Source organism: Panthera pardus, unplaced genomic scaffold (genome assembly GCF_024362965.1).
Source record: "Panthera pardus isolate Hobbes unplaced genomic scaffold, ASM2436296v1 HiC_scaffold_11, whole genome shotgun sequence".
In the NCBI taxonomy this organism is placed as follows: Eukaryota; Metazoa; Chordata; class Mammalia; order Carnivora; family Felidae; genus Panthera; species Panthera pardus.
This window is the reverse complement of record NW_026526666.1, coordinates 62,860,205-62,879,751: the sequence shown is the minus strand read 5'-3', so window position 1 is coordinate 62,879,751 and position 19,547 is coordinate 62,860,205. Positions and strand designations below refer to the sequence as shown.

The following is a 19,547-nucleotide window of genomic DNA, read 5'->3' as shown; positions in this document are numbered from 1 at the left end:
CCTCAGCTGGGGACGCGGGTTCAGAGTCTCAACCCATAGTCACTAAGCACAGGACTGGGGCAAGGAGAGGTTAGGGCTGGGTGGCCTTCCTGCAGTGGCCCCTGGACCTCTTTTAAGGCTTGAGGCTCTCCAGATACCATGTTCCTTATGCCTCCAGGGCCAACCACATGTGAACTCCCAGGAGCTGAGGAGGAGGGCGGGGAGACGGGAAGGCCCTTCTGGCAGTTGAGGGGATCCAGGCTGTGTTGGGGTCTGGAAGCAGCTCAGATCTCACCCCCAGTTCCAAGACTGCCCCCACTCCGTATTCTAGTGTTTGCAGGGAAGGCAAAGAGACAGCATTCCCCAGAGAAACAAAACAGAAGGACTTGCTCCATTTTCAAATCAGCTGACTCCATTCAACCTAAACTCTCCGCTGGCTTTCTACACCTCTAAATCCACTAGCCGGCCCTCCCTCCTGATCCCATCTTCCTGCCAAGCAAGAAGACCCTCTCCTCTCTGCCCTGCCAGAACTCCTGGCCGCCTGCGCACAACCCTGTCCCCACCCACCTGTCCATCCTGCCTGCACACCCACCCCTGCTTCCTCCTTCCTCGGCCTTCAGCTCTCCTCAGCCATAAAGCAGAAGCACTAAGAACTTTCATCCCGGCTGTCGCTCTCACCGGGCTGCCCTGTATGCGGGAAAGTATAAAATAAAGTCAGATACGGTTATCCATGTCTGCCGGTGTCTGAGTCCCGTGGATTCCCACCACACTTCACACACACAGCTGCTTCCTCACTGGATCGGTCTCCTGCTGCCCGTCGCTTCTGGGGTGCTGGTCAAAAAAGCCCCTTGAGAGGAGAGACATGGGGGGGACCCTAAAAAGAACTCTAACCCAATGACTTGACTGCTTGAAGCTGAAATTCAACTTCTCATTTAAAGCAAAAACAGAGCTGCCGAACGCCAGGCCATCCATCCCTCAAGAAGGTAAGGATTTCCAGCTAACCCGATCAATGAAATCCAATGTGGCCCCTTAACTAAAATCCCCCTACTCCATGACAGGGCCTTCTTGGATTATTTTCCTTCAAAAAAAAAAAAAAAAAAAAAAAACAAAAAACAAAAACAAAAAACTATAATTTACACATGGAGTGTCTTTACTTTCCAAACCATTCAGAATTAGGGAAAGGGGGGAAAAACACGTCTGTTTCTATTTGAAACTGTCAAAATTAGCATTCAGTAATTAAAAATCACACCCTTTCTCTTAATAACCTAACCAGCATGATACAATCAGGTTGTGCCAACTCTTTAATCTAATTGACTAATTACAGATTTTAATTTAGTCAGTTACTGAACAACTGTTGACAATTTGTTTTCATTAGGGACAGAACAGAATAAATATTTAGGCTTCCAGTCACAAAGACTCCTGCGATCGGTTCTCCACCGTGACCCCAACTCCAGAGTGAGCTCTGGCTCCAGCAACACCCTGAGACACAGGTCCGCACAAGGCCCTCGAGTCACTGCTCGGCTCTGGCTCCAGGGGCACCTCACACACCTTCTCCCAGGTCCCTCTTAAGGCAAAAGCCTGAAATGCATCCCCAAAGTACAGGCAATCCCCCCATTCACACACGTCACTCACGAAGTGGCAAACACTTAAACGCTGTGAAGAAAAATAAATCCAACGCTGCATGTCACTGGCTTTTAAGCAACAAAATAAGTTAACAGTCAAAATAGGTTTGTCTGCGTTCACCTCCCTGGGAAGCAAACCGTCACTGACATCTTTTTTCTGTGGTTGTTTAAAGACATACGGTTACAGGTTTCTACTGAAATGATCCACACTTCTTTCAAAGTGCATTTTTACCCCACAGTCCCCAACTCCTAACGTCATCCAAAAGTTTATGAAACTGGCAGCATGGCTCAAAAGGAGGGAGGAGGCCCTGGGTTCAAATCCTGATTCCTTTATTTAATGACTTCATCACCAGTTAAGCCTCAGTTTCCCTGTCCAAAGGCTATAAAGATAGCCATTGCCTTGTAGAGAGTTACAGGGATTAAATGTCACGCCCACGTACGGTGCCTGGCCCAGAGTAAACATGTGACAAATGCTGGTCACCACGGTTTCAGAAATCACTTTTGTGTCCCTCACTGTCCCCATGCTACGGATTACGACACTGAGGCCCAGAGAGAAGACAATGGCCGATCGAACGTTACACGGCTAGTAAGGGGGGCGGTTTGGTTGTGAAAGAGGATTTCTGTCCAGTGATCCATCTCCCACCCCCCCCACCCACCCACCCCCCGCCACCACTGGATGTCAGCTCAGAATGGTAGGGAGCACGGTTCTTATTTGGGAGGGAGGGGGAGTCTCGGGAGCACCTGCTGGAGATGGGAGCCTTCTACACAGAAGGCTTCGTGCGCTCCTTGGGCCACCCATTCTCGCAGGTGGGTTCTCCCCACAGGGAAGCTCTGAGCGGCCTGCACTTGGAAGAATGACCCAGAGCAAACTCGGCATCATGACCCTTCCTGACTCCCTAGGGGAAAAAATGAGGCACCTCCCTCCACAAAGCCCAACCCTGGCCATCCCAGAATAAGCCTAGAAGGAGCCTCTTACATTGCTAGGTGAGTGGAGGAAGTGCAGAGGGTCATGGTCTCTTGAAAACTCCACTGCAGACTCTGAAGCATGGCTGGCATTTTTTTAGGCTCCACAAAAATCAAGTCTACCTCAACCGAAATGGAACCGAAATTCCCAACATGTTGTGTTGACTAGAATTCTACCAACCTGGTATGCTCACACTGGGTCCCCTGAGCTGGCAGGAAGCTCTAATCAGCAACTCTATAGTTCCTGTCTTTCCTACTTCTTCATTAAAATGGTGACTCGATGCATGCAATCTATTTGCAAATGAAATATTTTCAGGCATGGAGGCAGGTGTACGTGAAGAGAAGGGGAAACTCCTCCTGGTTGAGGTCACTGAAAACCAGCTGGGTAAGGCACCACCCGACCCCACAGGCAAGGCTTCAGCTTGCCCATCTCCCCAAAGACCCCCTCCAGCTACTCCTCCCAGTGTCAGTATCAAACTACCCTGGGCTGGGAGATGGGTCATCAGTTAATCAGGCCACAAAGATGTGGAATCTGGTACTGATTCTCGGGGAGGCAGCATGGTATGGTAATGAAGACCACTTTCATTTTATGTCCACCTTCAACATTACTGAATCCCTCTACTGCCTCCGTTTCCTCTTCTACAAAATAGGAAGGAAAACCAAACTTAATGCGTTGGGCTGTTTGGAGTACAAGAAGAGATACAACCTAAAGGGCTCAGGGGCACCTAGGTGGCTCAGGCAGCTAGACGTCCAACTCTTGATCTCGGCTCAGGTCATGGTATCATGGTTCATGGGACTGAGTGTCACGTCGGGCTCTGCGCAGACAGCACGGAGCCTGCTTAGGATTCTCTCTCTCTCTGTCTCTCTCTCTCAAAATAAACATTTAAAAAACAAAAAACCTAAAGGGCTCAGAACGGTGCCTGACAATTAGCACTCAAACTTGTTCCTTGTTCTCAACAGTTCTTACTTCCTGAAATGCAAAGAATAAATATCCTGTCCCCTACGTTGCCCCCAATGGACAAGGATTGAATAAGAATACTTTTCTCAAGGTCTCGGCACACAGTAAGTGCTCAATAAATACCAGTTTCCTTCGTTAAACAAATAACGAATTATTATTAAGCCACAGCGCCGTGGTTTAGGTAGTTTAGTTACTTATCCCTCGGCAAGAAACCGCCACCCCAACCTGACGGCTCAGCCTCCCGTGGAAGATCGCTGCTCCCTAAAATCGCGGCGGCCAGAGTCCAACACCGTGATTTTTACCTCATCTCTTCTCTTCAAGTTCCCTTTGACAAAGATGCTGCTAGCTAAATAATGCCAAAGAAAGTATGTGGCGACAGTCAACTAGATTTCAGTTCATTTTCTATAGCTTGGGGTCAGAATCGACTGATGCACTCTGGTGATCAAGTTTTCTGCAATTCCCTATTCCACGCATTAGCTCGCTGACAGAAATTCACCGCGGTATTTAAAGTGGCAGCCATCACAACTAACTCAAATTGTATTGGCTTCCCCGATGCTGAAATGCTCTGCTGAAACCATCAATTGGCCAATTCGGAGATAACGTGGTGGCTGAAATTCCCTGTCATGCTGTAAAATCCCCTTCCGAAGCGGCTCGCCAGCCCGGAGATCCGCAGCGACACCCGCGAGCAGAGCCGTGGGCCAGGGCGGCCTCGTGTAACACAAGTGGGCTCGATGAGCGGGAGCTGGCGGGCGGCGGGAGGCCAGCGCTGCCAAGAGGAAGGGCCTCCAGAGGGAGGATAACATTTGCTACTGGAAGCCTTCTAAAAGACAGCGAGAAAAGAACAGCAGCGTGCACACGCCCGACATCAGGCCTGCCCGCCGGGCCGTCTGCCCCCCTCGGCACAGGCCACGGATGGCCAAAGCCACAGGAAGCCCACGGCATCTCCCAAAGAAAGCTGCGAAATTCCTAACGGGCGGCACAGACACAGGCGCCAGCCTCGGAAGGAAAGGTTTTCTACACTCAGCGGCTGCCGCGGGAATCGGGTATCTGTCCAGCCGCGGACTTGCTGTGTTAACGTCCTACTCCGGGCCTCGGTGTCCCCCATCTGTTAACTGAGACACTGCTTCTTAATACACAGTCCGTGATCGGATGGTCTGTTCACATTCCAAAAAGACTTCTCAACAGGCGACCACCACTAACAAAAACCATCTTCACGCGCTCTCACCCGACTTCTAAAATGCTGGAGAGGCAGAAAAAAAAAATCCAGGCCTCGCCTCACATCATTTCGGATCAGATGAACCAAGGCTCAGGGAGGCCAGAGGACTTACCCACGGCTATCTGAAAGAATCAGAACTTGAACTCTGGTCATCCAAGTGCAAATCCCGGGCACCGTCCGTGACCCTGCCCTCATCCCCACCGCCAGCACAGAGCCAGGCATGCAGTGGACGCCTGGGAGCAACTGCCCGCCATCCACCGCCCTCCCGGTCCAGTCTGCAAAGCCACGCTCTGTCTATCCCAAGAGCTCTCAAAGCTGCAGCCAGCATCCCGGGCATGGGGGAGGTCTGCCACCCCAGAGCCTGCTCTCTCAAACAGCCTTTTGTGACGGGGAAGGAAGGATCAGAGGAAAGCCTCAGACAGGGGCCCCAGGGAGCAGCCGTGCTTCTTAAGGTCAGAGGACTGTGAAACAGAAGTGAAATGTCAGGCGCTTCACCCAAACACACAAAGAACGGGAGACACAAAGCCTGCCTCGGGAGCTGTGCAAACAGCTGTCACCGGGAGGGGACAGAGAATCTGGGAAGCTGGGCCAACCTGGGTCAGACAGGATGCCTGGAGACCTATTCTCAAGACTCTTGCCGTAGCCTGAGCCCTGCAGGTGTTCCGAAAGCACCCTCCATGGAGGGCCAGGACCCGGAGGAGGGGAGGCACGGGGAGCTGCCCTGTGGCCAGCCGGCAGGGACAAGCTGCAGACTTCAGGTGGGAGCTACTGCTCATTCAGCACTTGGCAAGCACCTGCCGGGCACTTTCCTCATGTTCTCTGCACAAAGAACAGGGCAGCAAACACCACTGGCAGCCACCAAGTGAGCCCTGAGGCACCAGTCTGGAAGTGAAAGACATGGTGGGGAAACAGTTCTCCCAAGAACCCTCAGAGGTGGGAATAATTCCCTCCTTATTACAGATCCGGAAACTGAGGTCAGCAACCGTCTGTCGCTTGGATGACGTCACCCGTAGGTCGCAAGATTCCATCTCAGCCCCCTCTGAGCTAGCGGCTTTCAAAGTTTAGACTAAGACCCACAAGGAGGCAAATTTTACCTCGCAAACCCAGGACGCGACGTTTATTTACGGGCACGCATAAATCACTGAAAATAGAAGTTCCCCCAAACAATACTTACGCTTCCTCTGTGTGATACAGTTGTTTCATTTTTTGTAATTGCCAGTCGTGACCCACTAAGTTGATTTCCCAAGGCACTAATGGGTCACAACTCACAGTTTGCAAAACAATGTGTTACCATGTGCCACTTGTCCATCTCCATTAAAACGTGTATTTAACACGCTTGATCCCAGGGCAAGGATCAGACCTTTCTCACTTCTCAAGGCCCAGAGTCTAGCTCACCAATCTCGGGATTTATTCAAGACTCTGCAATAGGCCCCGGGAGTGGGGGTAGCACAAACAGGGTGAAGGTAAGAGCCCCTGCCCTCAAGAGCTTTTAATCTACCAGTTGGGAAGGGAAGAGATACAACCTTGACTCAAATCATCCTCCTGCCGGGCAGCAAGTAGCAAATAAGGACACAGAGTTCCTGGGGAGAGACAAAAAAGAAGGAAAAAAAGGAGGGGGTGTCCCCAGTGGGGGTGGTCCTGGCAGGTCTGGTGGGGAGACAGCCACATTCCAGGCTGGCATCTGCTCTACAGAGGGCCAGTGGGCAGGGGAGCAAACACCCCATCTCCGGTGGTACCAAGCAGGGACCACAGGAAGGGTCAGAGGGGGCAGGGGAAAATTCCAGACTCCTAGATCAAGAGAAGTGGCCAGCAGAGGAGAAAATGGACGCTGACCGAACAACACAGTCCAGCTGCCAGCCCAGAATGCCCATGAATGTCATCTCATTACATCCTCACAGTGCTGGGGCCGGTTTGGAAGCTGCAGGTGCGACCCTCACCCTCCAAATGCCCAAGGGTACTTGAAGAAGGTGGATTCAAAGCCACAGATCCAGAGCGCTAATCAACAGGTGAGGCAGCCTATGATGGTTCATGTCCACACACACACACCTCTCACACCAAGACCATTCTGCTGCTGCCTCCCTTTTGGCCATGAGAAAGCCAGGATCCACACAGGGCCCAAGGTTGAGGTCATGCTAGCACACTGACATGATGCTTATTCTGTGCCAGGCCCTATTACATACGGGATGTGTGCAAGCACATAAGGTCATTTAATCCCCACGATGGCCTTATGAGGTGGGTATACTCTATCAACCCCATTTTCTACCTGAGGAAACTGAGAAACAGAGAGGCTAATTAAAGCGCCCGAGTTTGCACAGCTTACAGGTGCAGCAAGGCAGCACGAAGCAAAGATAAATGTCCCAGATCCTGATTGGCTTTGTAGGTTTGAGACCTACCAGTCACCTCAGGTGGGGCATCTTTCCTCTCTGGACCTCAGTTTACCTATCTGTAAGATGCCTAGGTGACCTCCAGTTCCATCACTTGCGATCCGCCATGTACATATACATTAAATACGTCTCCTGGCCGCCACCGAGAGCGGGACCGCTTGCTTACCTTCTCCCACCATCTGTCCTGACTGCATCCTGATCTCTCGAAAGACCAAGATCTCTCCGCACAAGGCTTTCTAAGTACTTATCACATCCTGGGCTGCATCTGTCTCTTCAACGAGACAGTGAGCAGAGCAAGCACTCAGTAATTCAGCTGGATCAACCCCGCGAAACTCAGCAGTGTCTTCTGCTCCTGGCCCGGGAGCCAAATGACCAATGTCTCACTCAAGCTCTGCAGGAAGTCAGAGGAGAAAGCAGCCACTGTACCAGCACTGGCTTCCCAAGGACCTGCCATGGAGACACATCCCCTCCCAAGCTCACGTCCTAAGGCTCCCTTCTGGGACTCCTTGCTCAATCAAAAAGTCAAGTGAGACCTGAGGCAGGCAAGGGTGGGATATGTACCAAAGGCGATGACAAGATCCCAACTTGCCGCTTTCAATCCCGTTCATCCCTATAAGCATCTACACAGCACATCACAGCACCACTGACCTCGCTAGACAGGTTTCCATGCCTTTCTCTCAACCACTCCATGGTGGGGCTGAGCAAGGACGACCCTTGTGCCTACTTCACAGTCGAGAAGGGACCCTGAGGAGTGAAGGCTCCCCCTGGTAACAAGGGGTGTGGGCCAAAATTTGAATCCAGATTTCTGCTGATGCCAAGTCGCAAGCCCCTCTGGGTCTTACCATTTCACTATGTGGGACGGGACGCCTCTGTCCAACACAGATAAGGGGTGCCGACATCTTAGGGGAGCATTTATCAGTGCCAGCTTGCGGTAGCACTGCCTACTCTGCCCCTTGCAGGGGTGTGGGGGGTGAGACAAGACAGCTGGTATGGAGGGAAAGACTCCATGATACATTCGGGGAGCCCAGGCACTGGAGAGCATCACTGGGAAATTCAAGTGTCCAGGTCCCTCAGTCAGCTTGCTCTCCCAGAAAAAGATGCTGTTGTCTCTATCATATTACAAGTTTTGGGGGGAGGGGCGCCTGGGTGGCTCAGTCGGTTAAGCGTCCGACTTTGGCTCGGGTCATGATCTCGCGGTCCGTGGGTTCGAGCCCCGCGTCGGGCTCTGTGCTGACGGCTCAGAGCCTGCAGCCTGTTTCAGATTCTGTGTCTCCCTCTTTCTCTGACCCGCCCCTGTTCATGCTCGCTCTCTGTCTCAAAAATAAATAAACGTTAAAAAAAAAAATTTTTTTTAATAAATAAATAAAATAAAATAAATAAAAGTTTTGGGGGGAAAAAAACCTTAGGGCTGCAAAAGAGACAGGAGATAAACTCACCAAGCACAAGCCACAGAGAGACAACCATCCCGCATACGTGATAGTACGAAACTCTCAAAACCACCACGCGAAGGGACCACCACTCGCCCACTCTACAGATGGGGAAACTGAGATCTGAAAGTCCACCCTGCCAGGAAATGACAGTGAGGAATGGAACTTAGGTGTGCATCCCAGTCATCAGTCAGAGCCCAAACCCTTCAAAACCCAGAGGATTCAAGACCCGGGTAGAGAAAAGCGTAACACGGGAGAGAAACATTTCTAAAACTCATCTCGCGGAGGCTACAGAAAACCCCATTACCCTGGCGAATCAAAAACAAACAATCGTTATTGTCTATTTGCTGTAAGCTCCTAGCAACATGTATTAAAGAAGTTTATGTGAATCATCTAATGCACTTGTGCCGTGGTCAGAATTATTACCAAGCTAAAAAAGATTAATTTTTCTAAATACTCTAAACCCTAGACGCTATTATAAAGGCTACAGCTAGTGTAACATTTCTGTTATCTTGGCTGACAGGCCCTCAAGCACACACACCTCCCCCCTTCCATGGCTTCTCCCTCTTAAGGCTTAAAACACACATACACTCACACACAGAGGCAGGAAGGTCGAGGGAAGAGGGCAAGGCAGCCCTGGCCTGAGGTCTCCACCAGAGAACCTGCTTCCCTTGGAAAATTAAGACAGCCTAAGGGACACTTCGAGGAGGGCTGGGTGTCTCTGGCTCCTTCAGAGCAGTGGCTGGCACAGAACTAACTCTTGGTCCAAGTTTGCAAATGCTTAGCTAACAAAGATGGCATTATGCAAAGACGTGCACACAGCTGGTCTTGGAGTTCAAATGAAGTGACCACTGCCAAAAACTGTGTTTGGGCCCCTGCCACTCTACCCCCACCCCTCCCCCAGCCCCACCTCCTGCCTTGAAATAAAGGGCGAGGATTTGCAATTTGGGGTCTTGCCGCCACTTGAAACCCATTAAGGTGGCCGCACAGCCTGGGTTCTGGCAAAATGCAATTCCAGTTACTCATTTAGTGTTTAATTAGCTACCGATGGAGGAGCCTGGCAGCCTCTGGGGTTAGAGGAATTGCAGCAAACGGGGTGGGAGCCCCAAGAAAGGATGCAACACAAAGTCTAAGCTCCAAGGGGGGTGGGGGTGGGGGAAAATAACTGTGTTATGTTTTGTTTTTTTAATCTGCCACACAAGGGCGCCAAGGGTCAGAGCCAAAGGCAACTGCTATGAACTTGCCAGGACCTCTGGGCAGATGGCTAGGCTGGCTTATCTCTGGGGAGAGCACTCCCCAGCTCCTCGGGCTGGGCCTCAGCCCTTCCCCTCCCATTCTGCCCGCACTGCCCACCGTCCTCTCATGCCCCTGCCCCCAAAGGGTTCTGGCAGGCGTGGACACTCCCCGCCTGGCAGGAACCCCAGCTCAGCACATCCAAGGAGAGCCCTCTCAAATATCACTTTGCTATTTCGAACCCACCAAGGACGCTGGACCCCTGCCACAGAGCCACAAATACCTCAGCTCTCGTCCACGCCTAGGCCTCTGGGGCACTTTCCTAATCCCCCCACCTGTCCCCCACTGCCTGGAGACAGGTTCACAGCTGGGGGCTAGGGGGTCAGCAGAGTCCTGTTGCAGAGGCACAGGGGTAAGGGAGCCAGCCCTGCTGAGTCGGGGGCTCCCAATGGCAGAGCAGAAAGGGACCTCAGGTCTTCAGAGCAGAGAAACTGAGGCTCAACACCAGCCAAGGTCATGGGATCCCATGTCTAGTACACTCCCCGAGTTCTTCCCCGGGAATCACAGAGGGGCTGGGGTTAGAGGCAGCAATCCCTGCACGTCCCAAAACCAGGCACAAAGTCTCCTTTGTGGGGACGCATGTATTTTCTGGAAGGAAAGGCCATAGCTTTTATCACATTTTCCCTGCCAAAAGAGCCACTGTACCATAACAAACTCCCTTCCCGAGCTCCAGTCCCATCTCTGCCAGTGACTCTGCAATTTACCTCTCAGGGGCTTCAGTCTAATTCTCTGCTGAATGCGTTTCTTCAGTGACTGTATAGGGGCACACTTGGGGTCAAATGCACAAACGTTCCCTCCGTTTAGCAGGAATTCTGTATCAAATAAGCGCCGTCAAAGGCTGAGAGGTGGAACTCGAAAGACTAACATCTAGTCCCAGCTCTGCCCCCTGGCTACATGCCCTTGGACAAACTATCTAAACTCCAGGCCTCAGTTTTCTTATCTGTGAAATGGGGATGAAATCTAAGAATAAAACCTGGCCAGTAAGGCCCCCGTGAGGCCAAACCACAAGCATGTGCTGAAAAAGCGTTCTAAGAACTACGGTCACATGAGCAGCGCAAGGAGCCACCACTGCTCTCTGGCACCTTCGGCTCTGAAGCCAACCCCGGGCCCTGTCTACTCCACTCATTCCTTGCTGCCAAGAAAAAAACATACAATTAGCTACCTTAAGGAGGGAAAGGACTGCTAGTAGCCAAGAAGGCACCATAGACACCTGTTTCTAGCACCCCCACCGACCCTGGAGGAGAGCCAAGTGGAGAAGGCAGCCAGGACACCACTGGGCCCAAAGTAAGAGACACAGGTAGCACTGGGAGTGTCCGCTTCACAAAAGGAGGCCAGGACCCAGACAGCAGCGTCTAAGAGGACCCAATGGCACCCAAGGGCGTTCATCAATACTCTGAGACCCAACGCTCTAGCCGGGAGAGGAAACCACAGTAGAGTCCCCGTGAGCCTCCTCCCAGGGCCTCACGGCTGTTCTGACTTAAGGCAAACCAATTTCTCAGAAAAGTCCACTGGCGCACCAAATGTCCTAATGCTCCACGTTACATGCGGTCAACATCAGGGGCTCACGCTTACAGATAATGTGCCTAGTGTGTCAGTGGGGAAACAGACTGTGACTCAAATAAAAACTCACCAATTCAAAGAAAATTTAAACCCCCTCCCCTGAATCACCTGGTTCATTCCAGCTCCTACGGTCCGGCCTTGACGTGAGAGGAGCCTTTAAGACCCCTGGGCCCATTGCCAAGAAGGGGAGACAATTTGCCAGGAACACAAAGTCATTTCCCCAAGCGAGTGGAGACCAGGATCTTCCCAGTCGAGGTCCCGTCTAGCCCAGCAGCAGTCGGGCACTCCCTCCTCACCCCTGCCCCTCACCAAGGCTTGAGCAGGTACCTGGGCTGACAGGCTCCCCCACAAACTATGGTGATCTGTGAATCATCTTAATTGAAAAAGGAAAGTCAGTTGCTGCCCACTCTTTTACAAGATGCCAGGTAACTAGCTAATGCACATTAGAGGCACCTGGCTCAAGATCACCCCACAAAAGTGAAGTCGCCAAAATAACATCTTCCAATATGCCATTGGCTATTCCAGGCCAGGTTACTCAGTGACCCCAAATTACCTATTTTTTCTTGCCCATAGTTCCTTAACCCCTTCATTCAATTAGCACCCATGCCTACTATGTGCAAGGCATTATGGGAGAGTTACACAGATGAATAGCTCTGTATATACATGAAAGGTCTCTGGCATGGAAAAAATTAATAAGCTGTGGTTGGAAAGACAAATCTGAATGAGAAGTCAATCGGAACAGGAGCCAACAGGGCACTTGCCATGGTCCTGCAGCACTGAGCCAGTGTTAGGAGCACCGATTCTGGAGTCAGTTATGGCCTCTGTTTGGACCCTCATTCTACCAGATACCAGCTATGAATTAACCTCTCTGTGCCTCAGTTTCCTCATCTGCAAAATGGAGGTAACAATTCCTTCTCTCACCTGGCCCCTGGCGGCTTGAAATGAGACTGAACCAAAGCACTCAGCAAGCACAAGGCCCCAGCCCATGGAAAGCTGCCAACAAGGCTCTGTATAGATGGTTTCCATGGGCAGTGAGATGGAGTGATCAAAGTGTGCAGAAAATGATCATAAAAGTTATCATAAAAGTCTACAAAAAAGTTTTAAAAAATGGCCAGGATTTGAATGGATAGGAGAGGCATGCATTCCAAACTAGAGGAAGAGTCTGGAAAGAGACAACAGCAATAATTCTAGCAAGCAGGAATGAGGGCTAACTAGACCGTAGCCATGAAAAAAGAACACATGAAGATTGGAGAAGGACAATGAGAAAAGAGAGTTCCTTTTCTTAATTTTCTCAAATTTCTCTTAATTTTCCAGTTGCTTCTCTGTCACCCCTGCAACCCCAAACCACCCCTTAATGCCTTCACAATACAGATGTTCCCTCCCCGTCCTCATTTATCACTCCCACACAACCTGCCTCTCAGACCAATGAAACCAAGTGGATTCCAACCTAGGAAGAAGAGTTTTGACCCCAAAATCCGCGAACTCTGGTCCTCAATCAGCGTGACTTCAATGCTTGGTAGCAAGTCTACGCCAACGTCACAGCATAATTCTGACACTATTCCTTAACAAATTATTGAAAGCAAACCCACGCAAGCTTTCACTGCCATCCATATTCCTTCAAGATGGCAGACCAAACCACAAATGGCCAGAACCTCACACCCTTTACCAGAGCACAAAACTTTGTTAGAAATTATTAACTTCTGGGGTGCCTGGGGGGCTCAGTCAGTTGAGCATCCGACTTCGGCTCAGGTCATGATCTCAAGGTTCCAGTTTGAGCTCTGCAACAGGCTCACTGCTGTTAAGGCAGAGCCTGCTTCGGACCCTCCGTTCTCTGCACACACACCCCACGCACACCCCCCCTCCCCCGCCCCACTGCCGGCTGGCGCACTCGCTCTCAAAAATAAATAAATATATTTTTAAAAAATTAACTTTTCTCACAGCTTGCAAAAGATAGCATAGACACCCTATATCAAGAGATTTATTTGACATAGGCATGTCCACCTCTCTCCCCAACTCTTAAAAATGAAACCATTTGCACAGCAAAGATTGGCCACACAGGAATCAGCTCTCCATAGGTTCAAAAAAAAAAAAAAGAAAAAGCAAGACTTTTCCTAAGTAGAAAGGTCAAATTCACTAACTGTTTTTTATATGGCTAATGTACCTTCTGGCCTCCTCAGCCAACCTCCAGCTCAGGAAACCCTATGATCATCACCACAGATTTTCCCATAAGAACCACACCATAAAAGAACCAGTCACCTCACCTTGCACTACTAAAAGTTTACCAGGCCATAAGTACCATTCACTAGCTTCTCTTTTGCAACCCTGGAGAGGGTACATGAACTGGTCAATTTCCTCAGCATTCTGTTCCAAGGGCATTAACTTTTCAGTCATAACAAAATTGCATCACGTTGAATATTCTTAAAACCAGTGAGCCTCCAGCTGAGTCTCTAACTCCCTGTATTTCAGGGGAAATCTTCACTGTAAAGATATTCGTGGAAATGGGATTTGACCACTTGTGAAATGCAACTTAGGTTCCGGTGTCCTAAGTCAGTTTCAACCTCTGCACGCAGGGGACACACATGGCCTGGCCAAGTGGGTGGGCCTTGAGGACATTAAAAGAAACCAACTTCAATACTCTAGAGCTTGGAGACCATTCCTACCCACCTCATGAAAAAAGTACAAGATCAAATGAACCACCTCTTCTCTGCCTGCATGTGCGTGGCCATGCATACATACACACACACACACACACACACACACACACACACACACACCCCATCTACCAGGCCAATAGGAAGCAAACACTGGAAAGAGGCTGGGAAGAATTGCAGACACTTCCCCTTCCATCTCCCATCTCCCCAAGATCGTGTTTCATCTGATCATAAATTCTGACTCCAACCCATGTTTGGAATCCAATATTTTTTTTTGAGGGGCACTGCCATGGGAGATGGATATGCGGTAGACATCGCTCTTATAAGCGTTTCATAAATCTTAAGAAACTCATCCAGGTAGGGGATGAATGATAGCGAAGCAAGCACTATGATATGATGAAATTAACTACCTTCACAAGAACGTTCTGAACACGAGATTATGGAGCAGCCAAGGACCTGAAAGCATACATGGTCTTAGTGGACACAGCATGAGCCCCCCCAACACACACACATACATACACACACACACCCCCCACACACAACCCAAAACGTAATTGAAAAGACTGCTCCCTGGAAAGTAATGCAAGAGTCCATTTCACCAATGCTCACTCAAACACCCAAGCACAAGTTTCATAGTTGCTTTTCTGTTGTGGTGGTGGTACATTTTTGAATTAAACCAATACCAAGGAGGCTCGGTCTCTTCCCAGCTAACTGTCCACTCTGAACATAACCCTCACATGGCTGAGCCCTGATCAACACCATTTAATTCTCCAGATAGGTATCTACACTCTTTTGCATAATCACATTATGAAATACCGTTCACCAAGTTAGAACGGGGCAAGGGCAGCAGGGAGGGGAGCAGAACAAAAAGAAAGGCAAGGAGAAAACAAAGACCACTGCCAATTGGCTGTGTATTTGCTTCTGGTACTAGAGAAGTTAGAGCTCTCCAACCCTGTAATTATTGCCAGGATTAAAAATTTGTTACTCACGTAATCATGAAAGGCTTTTGCTTCACTCGAATGTTCACAAGTGTCTCGCCTTTCAGGAGCTGCACAGTAAAGGTCCCAAAATACGCTGCAAATCGAAACATAAAATAAGATCAGGTTACTAATTATCACTTGTGTCCCAACGACAAGTGCACAACGTGCAGTGCTAACAGCACCAGGTCTCCCAGAGGCTCAATCCCACACCCCCAGCCTTTATTGAGCAAACTCGGGCTTGAAAACAAAATGGACCGACTTCTTCTGGCAAGCCAGACATCTGTAGTAAGAGTGTCAGTTCTATCAGGTGCCTACCATGTTCCGGATGCCTCTCACCCACGACACTACCCGTAACTACCACGGTGTCACAAGGTGGGTGACTTTACCCCTACTTTATACACGGGGCAACTGAAGTTTGGACAGATCAGTACAAGCCGTCCACGGGGGAGCCCAGATAGGACACGTAGGAATGTAGATAAGAATCCACGCCTCCCCTTTCAGCTGTATTCCTCTCACCAACCCCCTCCCCAACCTAAACGGCTACGTTTCATAAAAAGGTTAAACTGTCAAAGTCAGGACTATGATTCATACGTGTAGCAATCTGGGTGACTGGCAAGAAAGGGAACCTACAGGTTCTTAATCCCAGAGCCAAGAGCCCACACCCCCGCCCCTCCCATCTCACCCCTACTCCCATCCAGGCCCTCCCCCAAGGAATTCTTATGCAAGAACCATTCCCCCACTCAAAGAATGCATATCAACTAGGCAAAGAAGAGTATGTTATAGACAACCAAGTATCTTGTCCTTTCATGTTGAAATAGCCCTCCTCAGAGAGGCCTCAGTCCACCCATCCAGCAAGAGGGGAGTAGGGTCAGGGGGGAAGCCTAGACCTCCCTGCCTCATCCCCCTCCAAGATTTTGTATGGTCATTCTAACACTCTGTATCACCTGAGAACAGACAAATCACCTGTCATCCAGTAAAACCTTATACAAACCCCAGTATCTGGTATTAGTAAGGGCCTCTGGGTTAGGAGCCCAAGGCCCAGGGCTGGGCACCCACTTGAAGGAAACGGGCCCCCGAGCCGAAGTCTGACTCCTGGTCTGGTGCTCCTGTCCCCATCACAAACAGCCAGCTCTGCCAGTGTCATCGGAGGAGCCATACCATTCAAGGGGTGTGAATCCCGTGGCCTGACCCTCTTAGAATCAGGGCCACTGCTTCCTCCCACCTAGAGAGCCTCAGCTCATTTGTCAAGTAACGCAAGGCAACTTCTAACTAACCAGACCACAGCCACTCAGAGCCACCACTGCTCTCCACGTTCCTGGGGCTGAGACAAGGCCGGAGAAGATTGCGCGAGGGATTACGGATGGAATAAGAAAATCGGGGGCTTCTGGTAGCTGCAGAAGGAGGCTCAAAAACATTCCTTTCTGTCCCCTGAAGCTGCACACGTTTAACTCCCCCACACACCGAAGACTTCTAACACTAAAAACTCCGCAGCTCCTTCTCAGTAACTTCTACCTATGAGCCCAAGTTTCTGCAAAATTCACGACGATCAGACACACCAACCCCGCTCACACAGTCCTCTCCAAAAACCACCACAGAGAACCCATCACCCACTCCTACAGGTAGAACCCTTACGCCACAGCACGGCAGTTCCGAGGTTGGCAGAAGTAATTAAAAACTCATTTTCTCTGTGCAAGTTAGAACAGACACTTCATCCCCCCGCATTTCGATTCAAAGAAACTTGAAACAGTAGCCTGAACTGGTGGTCAGGTAAACGCGCTAAGATCCCAAGACATGGCACAGGGACCCTTCTGAACTCCCACCAAAATATCAAAAGCCACTCTGCTTTCTTGTCCTTTTCAAAAGGATGTCAAAGACTCCACCAATCGGTCCCGCAAAACATCCAGGTCTTACACTCACAGCAATTCACTCCTGCTGACCCCTAAGCCGCCTCCTGCCTGCTGCAAAACCGACAAGGAGATCACACCTGCTGAGGTCCCACCCTGAAGGGCCCCAGGAAAGGGTCACAAATAAGGGAGAGCCAGGAAACTACATGCACTCTGAGAGGTCAACACCAACCAGTTAAGGTTCTCCCTAAAATGAAACTTTGTGGCTTTAGGGATGCTGGGGGTAGGGCCCACAGAGGAGAGGAAGGTCCAATCAGTCTGAATCAGTATCTTTAAAGGAAGTGGCAGCCCCTTCTTGCTTTTTCTGAGTGTGCCTGGGAAAGGCCCCAGTAGATTTGCTCTCTCAAGGTTTCAAACTCACAGAAGAAAAAGGAAGGGACAGGCCAGTTGTAACACAGACCTGGTATCCTCTCCACCCCACCCCGCCCCCACTCCCTCTAATTAAAGCAGCATGCAGAACTGACAAAAATCCTTCAAGGTTTTTTCAAGCCCCTGCTTGGTACCCCAGACAGAGACAGAAAAGTAAGTTTCTGTACGAACACTAGGCATGATTTAGTCGGTTCTCAATAGGAGGAGAAAGAGAAGGCAAAAACTTCAGGCACCAGCCTCTCCTGCCCTACTCCTCCTTCACCAGTTCTGGTCTGAGCGCCCGCAGGTGCCCTGTTCTGTGCCAAGACTGAGGGCTAAGGCATGGGGGTCTGTTCCACGCCTCCCGTCTTTGTTCACTAGCATCCTGGGCTCAGAACAAAACAAACACACAAAACTATCACGCAAACTTACCACCACCACGAGTGCAAAAACCCAGGCGGTTCTCCCAATGTGATGTTTTTTTCCCATCGAATCTGGAAAGCAGAGAGCAGAGACCACTTAGAGGAGCAGAGAGGAAGGGTGTGCTGGGGGCTTCCCAGAGCCAAAAGGCTGTGAAGACCAACTAACAATAAATGCCAAAAGGTGATAAAAATTCAAAATGGTGGCCACAGTGGCTGCTCCTGAAAACAAAGGCTCTAAGAATAGTGGGGAAGAGGGGGTGTCCAGAAATTGGATGGCTGGGGGGAGTTCCACTCACCTCTGACAAGAAGGTCTGTGCAGATTTCTGTGCTCCTACGTGCAGTAAATATTCGTAGACGTATAAAGCTAACCTGGAAAGTGGGCAGGGGGCACAAAAAGAGAGGGAAGACGTCAGATCACACGGGGCGCTCGCTTCTGGACCTTGCCAGCCGGCTTCCAGCCCTGTCTGCGCTGTCCCATTGTGGCCCCAACCAGAGGTGAGCAGCCAGCTCGGCCATGCCCTGTGGGGGTGGGGGGGTACGCGCGTGGAAACAGTTATCGGGTGGGTACCAGGCGACGCGTTGCCTCGAGCCGCGAGGGCTGGAAAGCAGCCCCCAAACTTGAACTTCCAACTGGCATCGGAGCCAAAACCACCTAGGTCTCTCAAACTCAAAAGCCTTCCGACCCCCGAGCCTCCCTCCTTTTCCCGACCCACTCGTTGCCACCGCCACCCTCTCCCTAGCTCTGTGGGTCCGGGGAGACTCAGTCCCGGACTCCGGGGTGCTCAGTGCGCTCTGGAGAGGGCAGCAAAGCGCCACCCTCACCACCTCCCCCCCAAGCAACTGTCCCCCAAGCCCAGGGCCAAGCCGGCGCCGCCGTCCCTGCCCAGCGCGGCGCCCGGGAGGGCGCGGGGCAGGCAGCGAGGCAGAGGGCAGGGAAGGGAGAGGGCTCCCGGCCGAACAAAGCCCCCGGCACGCACTCCTCACGCCGCGGGCGGACAAAAGGAGCCTTCGGGGCTGCAGAAGCCACGCGCCCCCTGCCCGCGCCCGCTGGGCAAAGTGCGGCCACCGCGGCGGGCGCCCAAGCCGGCGCTCGGGACCTCGCCCACCCCTCTCCGCGGGCCCCCGCGGCCGGCACGCCCCGCGGCCACCAGGTGCCCCCTCCCCCGGCGGCGCCCCCCGACGCCCCGGCCTCCGCCGCCTCCCAACAATGGGCTCTCCCACGCCGCCCGCTGCGGCCTCGGGGAAGGGGCCAGGCAGGCGGCGCCCGACCCGGGGCGCAGCAGCCCCCGCCCGCCCACCTGCCTCCCACCGCCCTCCCGCAGCCCCGCGACGGCGCGGCCGCCACTTGGAAAATAGGGCTTACTTTTCCCGAGCCTGCCCGTCCGAGGGCACCGCCGAGCCTTTGCCTTTGGCAAACATGGTTTGCAGAGAAGAGGGCGCCGAGCCTCGCCGCCGCCGCCGCCGCTACCGCTCCGGCTGCTCCCGAGCTGTCCCCTCGCTCCCGGCCCCCTCCCCGGCCTCGCTCGCTCGCCCGCTCGCGCTCTCCTCGCCGCGCTCCCCTCCCTCCCCCCCAGGCGCTGGCTCCGCGCTCTTTCCAGCTGTCAAAGCGTCAGCCCCGGCCGCGGCCCCATCGCCCTGGAACTCCTCCCGCGCCGGCTCGGCCTGGGGTGCCGCTGCCGCCGCCGCTTGCCCGCCGGCCCGGCCGCCCGCTGGCTCGCTCGCGCGCCCGCCCGGCTCCGCCTGCGCCGCCCTCTGCGCCTCCGGCACCGCTGCCGCCGCCGCTGCCGCTGGTCTACTTGGAGCTCAACCGAACGTGGCTACCCGGGCGAGGAAGCGAGGC

The 19,547-nt window shown here is 52.0% G+C and overlaps 1 protein-coding gene across 6 annotated transcripts in view; it reads right to left on the bottom strand.

The window, feature by feature from the left end:
• The window catches only part of SSBP3 (single stranded DNA binding protein 3), a 163,299-nt gene extending 143,773 nt beyond the window's left edge, over positions 1 to 19,526 (bottom strand). Inside the window, exons 1-4 of one of the 6 annotated variants that reach the window (XM_019449185.2) lie at positions 19,071 to 19,526; positions 18,004 to 18,076; positions 17,718 to 17,779; positions 15,043 to 15,127 (exon numbers count right to left, since the gene is read on the bottom strand). In XM_019449185.2, coding sequence (XP_019304730.1) covers positions 15,043 to 15,127; positions 17,718 to 17,779; positions 18,004 to 18,076; positions 19,071 to 19,126 — 276 coding nt within the window. In that variant the 5' untranslated portion in view covers positions 19,127 to 19,526. Of the gene's footprint in view, positions 1 to 15,042; positions 15,128 to 17,717; positions 17,780 to 18,003; positions 18,077 to 19,070 lie in introns of those variants that run through there. The other 5 variants (XM_019449187.2, XM_019449186.2, XM_019449188.2 and 2 more) reach the window with 5 other exon arrangements.
• Positions 19,527 to 19,547: the final 21 nt, after the last annotated feature.